Source organism: Chrysochloris asiatica, unplaced genomic scaffold (genome assembly GCF_000296735.1).
Source record: "Chrysochloris asiatica unplaced genomic scaffold, ChrAsi1.0 scaffold00053, whole genome shotgun sequence".
Classification (NCBI taxonomy): domain Eukaryota; kingdom Metazoa; phylum Chordata; class Mammalia; order Afrosoricida; family Chrysochloridae; genus Chrysochloris; species Chrysochloris asiatica.
The window spans coordinates 10,272,369-10,279,998 of record NW_006408571.1 but is presented as its reverse complement, the minus strand read 5'-3'; the positions used below and the strand labels follow the sequence as shown (position 1 = coordinate 10,279,998).

The 7,630-nt window shown below is 44.5% G+C and overlaps 1 protein-coding gene across 1 annotated transcript in view; it reads left to right on the top strand.

Annotated features, from left to right (window-relative positions):
- Nucleotides 1-1,106: 1,106 nt before the first annotated feature.
- The window catches only part of AQP7 (aquaporin 7), an 18,453-nt gene continuing 11,929 nt past the window's right edge, over nt 1,107-7,630 (top strand). The window contains exons 1-2 of the mRNA XM_006863157.1: nt 1,107-1,201; nt 1,344-1,443. Of these exons, the coding sequence (XP_006863219.1) occupies nt 1,107-1,201; nt 1,344-1,443 (195 nt within the window). The remainder of the gene's footprint in view (nt 1,202-1,343; nt 1,444-7,630) is intronic.

The following is a 7,630-nucleotide window of genomic DNA, read 5'->3' as shown; positions in this document are numbered from 1 at the left end:
TTCTTAATCTTAAACCGTTCAATGTTCCCATGTTCTGTTCAAACAACTGCCTTTTGGTCCATGTACAGATTCTTCATGAGCACAATTAAGTGTTCCACAATTAAGTTGCTAAGTGAAGCCAGGGGAATTTAGGAAGCCTGTGGGGTGAGATAGAGTCAGGTGTTAACTTCCTGGTATTCAAACAATGTGGCGGACATTGTTTATCTGAATAAGAACTAAGGCAAGACTGCTCCTCCCTTTATTTTTTTAGCCTCCAGATTCATCTCATTTCACAAACTTCAGTCCAATACCTATCTGTTCCCTAGATAATGAAGCCTGTAGCTAATTTTTTCATTGGTCCATCCACACATTCATTTGTCAAACAAATATTTATCCAGCATCTATCATGTGTTGGGTATTGTAGGAAATCTAGGGATTCAGTGAGAGTAAAACAGATGACTCTCCTAGTTTTCATTAATTCAACACATATTTACTGCATACTTACTATGTACCTGAAAGGAAGCCTGGTAGCATAGTGGATTACCAACTGGGCTACTAACTACTGCATGGTCACTAGCTGAAATCTACTAGTCACTCTGTGGGAGAAAAATGAGGCCTTTTGCTCTCATAAAGATATACAGCCATAGAAATCCTATACAAGGTCGTTATGAATCGCAACTGACTAGGTGGCACATGACCACCACCACTATATAACTGGTACTGTGCTGGACACTGAGGATACCCTGGGGAGTGTGACAGACCCATTCCTTCTTCCTACTCTCTCTCATTCATTTACCCATTAACACATGTCTGTTTGGGTTCATAATGATTGACGTGTTGTGTTTGCAGAACTCCTAACCCACCAGAAGCACACTTGGCTATATCTCATGCTGTTTGCAGAGTGCCTTGCTGTTGCCAGACCCTGCCTGCTGCCTTGCCTATGACCCTCAGTTCTGGCTTACACATATAGGCAGGCTGATGAACAACTGAGATCCACTTTTCTGCCTTGCTTCTGCCCCCAGTATTCCTGGCATCACAGCTTAAACTTACCAACTCCCCAACTGCCCGTCTCTGCCAAGTGACTTTGTTGATATGCCTTTCCCATTGCTCCAGTCCAGTTCAGAAAGATGGAGGGGCATGGCTACCCCCCCCCGCCCCCGTTCCTGTCCATGTCCCTGTGGCTCTCAGGTACCTCTGATCCTCTCTGTCCCAGCTGCCCTGGGTAAGAGGAGGTGTGTGTGGAAAGGCTGCCGGGTTATCCATTAACTCGGCCATGAGTTGAAAGACCGACGGGCAGCAAGCTGACTTGAGTTTCATTCTGCCAATGGGCTCATTCTGTGCTTCAGGCCTACCCATGACTCCAGGATGGTCTCATCATCCATAATATCGAGGATACAGGCGAAAATGCAGAAGAAGATGTTGCGAGAGTTCCTGGGAGAGTTGATGAGCACATATATCATGATGGTGAGTGGGCACGCAGCACAGGGACCGGGCTCTGAGGCAAGGGCTTGAATCCCAAGATCCTAGGCTGGTTAGGCTCAGTAAAAGCAGTCTATGAACCCTCTTTCCCTCCCCAAGACACTGACCCCATGAGTCACATTATCCATCCCCCTGTCTCCACCAAAGAAAGTAAGGAGATAGGCCTTTTTAACCAAATCTTTTCGGGGAAGGAAGGCTTATGATACATGGGGACAGAATGAAGCCACAGGTTGGGGGTAGGGGGAGACAGGGGCATGGCTGGAAGTGGAAAGAAGGGAAACTAAGGATAAAGAGGATAATGAGAAACTTGAATGCCAGATTTTGAGAATTAATTCTGAGGAAAATGGAGAGACATTGAAGGATATCAAGCAGGGGAGTGATGTAGTCAGATTTGGATTTTAGAAGATGCAGTGTGGAGCTTCAGAAGGAAGGGTGCAACTAGGGACCAGTTAAGAGACTGCTACAATGACCTAGGCAAGAGGGGTGACTGATCTAGGACATGGAGAAGAAAGCACAGGTTTGAAAGAGTTGTAGAGGATGGAATCAGGGACATTTTGTAAGCAACAGATGTGGAGTATGGGCTGATGAGGCCTTACTCTGGGGCACGCAGTTCAGCCCAGGATGAAATGAAGTCAGTTTGGACCTGATCAGGTAGAGAAATCCAGAAGATGGTTCCTTCTTTAGAGATATTGGGGTCTGGAACCAAGAGAGTGGCTTGGACTGGAAGTAAGAGTTGAAGTTCATCAGAATATGGATGGTGGTTGTAAAAATTGTCCAGAGTGTATAGAAAGAGAATAGAAAGAGGTTGAGGACAGAGCCCTAAGGGACAGAACTTCCAGGAATGAAGAGGAGCTCACAAAGAAGTCTGAGAGTGGCAAGACAGGTAGGAGGAGAACCAGAAGCAGGGAGGTCAGGCGGGGAGGGGCAGGGGACATTTCCTTAGGGAGGGTGTTCTCTGAAGTATGGGGAGCTGCTGAGAGGCCAAAGAAGGGGAACACTGATAAGTGTCCATCAGATTTGGTGACACAGAGGTCACCTTAGTGAGGACTCTTTTAGTGGATGATAGACGCAGAAACCAGACTTTAAGGGAGATGTGAGGTTTCTCAGAATCACCTTTTCTCTGCAGGGCTGCCACATATTTCACGGAACCTCTCGGCGCTTAGCAGGAGCTATAGCCATATTTGTGGTGCTTTATGTAGGGCCCAGGCTCCAGAAAAGGCAGCCAGAGGAAGTGAGGATGAGAGAGGCGGTGTGTGTGTGAGATGTGTGCACAGAGCCACTGTGCAAGAGGTAGATCACAGGTGGGACTCTGGACACCTGGGTTCTTATCCCCACTCTGCCACTGGGTCACCAGTTAGCGTTGGGAGGTCTTTTTCTGCCTCAGAGCCTGTCTTGTTGGTGAATGAGTGTGTTGAATCAGTTCTCCATTGGTTTTGGAGTCCACTGGACCTGGGGTTAAATCCCTGCTCTGCCATTTCCAAGCTGTGTGATACGTAATGCTCAGAATGTTTTCTTCTTGTTGGCAAACATGGACACTAATATAGAGCTGTCAGACTTATGTGAGGAAGGTCAAGTGGCTTACACCCGGTACACATGTGTAATTTCCTTGTTATGACAAGCGCTCTGAGTGACTCTTTCTTTTCTGCACCCTGCCCTCTCTCCATCTCTCATTCCAGCTCTTTTGCCTTGGCTCCTAAGCTTTAATCCAGGACAAAGTAATTCATTTATGATGAGACATTCAAAAAACATCCCCTGAGGGCTATTAAACCTTGGAACTACAGAGGTCAAAGGGTGCCTCCTCAAGAGCTCTTGGAAAGTAGGCCACGTCCACATGCACTATGCCTGCCCCTATCTGTCCTTCCCTTCCTATTATAGATTATGTTTGAGCACCAACTACTTACCAGGCACAATGACACTAAGCACCTTACTTGTAGCATTTCCCCAAATCCTCATAGCAGCCCTATGAGGCAGGTTCTATTATTATCTCCACTTCACAGATGGGGCAACTAGGTTCCATAAAACTTAGTCACTTGCCCAAGGTCACAATTTAAGTCAAGATTTAAATCCAGTTTAGTCTGATTGCAGTCTTGATCCTTCATTTCTTTGCTCTGTCCCTTAGCTTAGATATGGCAGGTTTTCTAGCACTCTAGTGTATTAACCTATTCCCAGTTGGGGTATGGCCCCTTACTTTCAGGCTTTAAGTAGTTCAAGATCCCTTTGTCGGCCTCAGTTTTTCCTACTGCAAAGCGGGAGCAAAAACATTTGCTACTCAGATTTGCTGTGAGGATTGAAGGGGGAAGTAAGGCTTGTAAAAAACCTTTGTAAGGACATTGTTTTGTTATTTTTAGCTGCCAGGTCAGTGCCAAGGAGTGGAATAGGGGCTTTTCAATTGTTACGAGGCTCAGTGAGTCACCAGGGTAAGTGTTTTGCCAGAAAAGCTAGTGTGACCTTGGGCCCCATTTATTGAGCCTTGGATAAAGGAAGTGGACTGTTCCATTCTACACAGATTCCTCTAGGGGTGTTGTCCTTGGGTCTGGCCTTCTCAGATCAGAAGGACATTGATGAGCTGGGTCACATTCACTGACAAGGGAAGGGAGAAGCTGGAGCTTTCGGGGCCGTGGAAAAGCAGCTATAGATAGACGTGAGCCAGAGGACAGGGGTTGTAAACTCACGTGCTACAGAGTGTGAGTATCTCACAGTGGTGGGGACTGCGGCTGTCTGCAGAGTGTTTTGCTGTGGAAGGGCTGACCATTGCCATCGAGGGTCCAGTGCAGGCCAGCATTGACCACACGTCTGCTTTTTCAAGGGAAGCTGAAACTTCAGGTCTTCAAGACCAAATTATCCAAATGAAATGTGTTGACAGTTGACAGTTGGAACCCGTGACCTAGAGTCCATTCATTCATTCATTTACTGTTTTTAGCAAGTTGTCTTAAGCTCTTACTTGGAAGTAGGGGACCATCTGCCTTCAGACCCTCCATGCTTGCACCAGTCCCTATAACCTCCTGGCATCTTCAGCCTATCAGTTTGTCCTGACCTCATACTGCACTCTCACCCACACCTGCCCAAAGCCTGCCACTATCCTCATCCTGGTCCCTAACATAGCCTCCAGGCTCCCCTGTACTTGTTCTGGGGGTTTTGAGGGGCCAGTGGTTCCTACTCAACTGCATCTCCTCTGCCCCATCCAGGTGATTTTCTCATACTGCTCCCAAGCCTCTCTGTTTGCACTTCTACCCACCTTTTCATCAGCAAATGGCTGGCTTTATCTCTTACTTGCCAAGGGAAGCATCAGACAGACTTCCAGGGAATCAGCAGTCACACCTGTCTAGGGGGCCACAGGCAGTCTCCCACTTGGCTGGTGTGGTTGTCCCCGCTCCCTCACAGAGTACCCCTCCACATAGGAGTCAGATCTCACTCAACCTGCTTTCTAAACTAGTTTGCTCTGTGAATAATCTCTCTCTCTCCTTTATCATCAACCTCTCCCTCTCTCAAACTGTACACATACTGAAGTCTCTCCCAGTTAAAACAGCACAATACAAAGTGAAACATCCCTCCCTTCACCCTGTGAACCTCTCATGCACATCACTTGATTTCTCTACCTTCTCAAGCAAGTTTCTATACTGGGACTGTTTCTACTGCCCTCAACTCTTCTTCATCACATCTCCATCTCCAGGATCTAGCTTCTGTTCCCATGGCAGGATGATAAAATGCTCTCCACAGTTACAAATGACTATAGGACCACCAACTGTGAAGGGATGCTTTCCAGGTCTTAATGTTCTTTACCCAGAAGTTGCCTATGATAGTGTAGACAATACTCACCTTTGGAAAACTCAGCTTTCCCCTGGCATCTTTAGCACATTCTCTCTGTTCTTTCTCCACTTAATACCTGCCCCAGGAGAAGTTTCTGAGTGCTGATGTGTGGCTGTAGGCTCATCCTTCAGCTTCCTCCGTCACCATCTCCCAGGGGCCTCCAACCATCCCAATGCCTCCAACTGCAGCCTTCCTGCTCACCATTCTCCAGTTTTCCTCTTTCTGAAACTCTAAATCAGTGCTGCCTAAGGGAAAGACAATATGTACCATGTATGAAATTTAAAATTTCCTTGCTACCACATTCAAAAGGTGAAAAGAAACAGGCACAATTAATTTTAATAGTATATTTCATTGATCTCATTGTCAACTTGAATGGGCCATGATTCTCAGTAGTTTAACAGTTATGTTATAAAGTAATCACCCTTCCATGATGTGATCTGATGTGATCAGCCAACCAATTGTAAGAGGACAAGGGTGAGAACATCCTCACTCAGCCCATGGTCCAGTCTGGGGCGTGGTTTGCATCATCTTTTCTCATAGAAGAAACAAAAGGGTAGAGAATCAAGCAGAGAAGAGTTAGGAGCAGAGCACATCGTTTTGGATCTGGGCTCCTTGCACTGAGAATCTCCTAGACCCAGGGGAAAGATAGATGCCAAGACACAAGGGATGCCAGGCCCACAGATGTTGAAAGGAGACAAGGACCTTCCCACAGAGTCAATAGAAAGAGAAAGTCGTTCCCTAGAGCTGGTGCCTGAATTCCGACTTTTAACCTCCTAAACTGTGATAGAATAGATTTGTGTTGATCAAAACCATCCACTTGAGGTATCTCTGTTATACTACGTAACAAAAACACCTATATATCTAAAATATTATAATTTTAATATGCAATCAATATTAAATTATTAATAAGATATTTTACATTTTCATTTTCCTACTAAGTCTTTGAAATTTGATGTATATTTCGTACATACAGCAGATGTCAATTTGGATTAGTTATAGTTCAAGTCCTTAATAACCACATGTGGCTAGTGACTATCATACTGAGTGGCCCAGGTCTAGACTCTTAATTTCCAACAGCCTGGACATCTCTATCTAGATATGCCTCAAATACATCATGTCCAAGTCACATAGACTTTTCAAAGAAGACACCATCTGAACTTGACCTTAAAGCAGAGTATCAGTTTTCCAGGGTCTAGGTCACTTGTCTGTTAGTTTGTTGTACTATAGTAGCTTGCATGTTGCTGTAATTCTGGAAGCTATGTCGCTGATATTTTAAATACCAGTAGGGTCACAGTCACCCATGGTGGACAGGTGTCAAGCTAAGACAGATTATAAAGAAGGAGAAACAGGCTACTTGCAAATGTTAGTCACTGAAAACCTTATTAACAGCAGTGGAAAACTGTCAGATAGCACCAGAATACTGAATACTGAAACATGATGAAGAGTAACATAATATTGTCAGATACAGTGCTGGAAAAAAAGTCCCTCAGGTTGGAAGGCACTCAAACTATGACTGCGGGAGAGCTGACTTCTCAAAGTAGAGGTGACCATGATGATGCAAATGGATTAAGCTTTCAGGACCTTTTTTTGCTGATGGGACACAACTCAAAATGAGGAGAAACAGCTGTAATTTTTCATTAATAATCAGAACATGAAATGTACAAAGTATTAATCTAGGAAAATTATAAGGTGTCAAAAATGAAAGATCGACATGCTAGGCACTGGACTGACATTTTGAATCTGACAACCACATGGCTTACTATGCTTGGAATGACAAATTGAAGAGAATGGTGCCACATTCATCATCAAAAAGAACATTTCAAGATCTATCTTGAAGTACAACGCTGTCTGTGATAGCATAATATCTATACACCTACAAGGAAGACCCATTAATACAACTACTATTCAAACTTACACACTAACCTCTAAAGCCAGTGATGATGAAATTGAAGAATCTACCAACTTCTTTTATCTGAAATTGATCAAACTTGGCCATCAAGATCTATTGGTAATGATTTATGATTGGAATGTAAAGGCTGATAAAAAAGAGGAAGGATCCATAGTTGGAAAGATATGGCCTTCATAATAGAAACATGCTGGGTGATCACATGATAGACTTTTGCAAGACCAATGACTTTTTTTTTTGCAAGTACCTTTTTTAAACAACATAAAAGGAAGTTATACACATGGAACTCACCAGATGGAATACACAGAAATCAAATCGACTAGAAATGTGGAAAGAAACAATGGAAAAGCTCCATGTTGTTGTTGTCAGGTGCCATCGAGTCGAAACCGACTCATAGCGACCCCATGCACAGCAGAACGAAACAATGTCTGATCCTGGGCCAATCTCACTACCACCGCC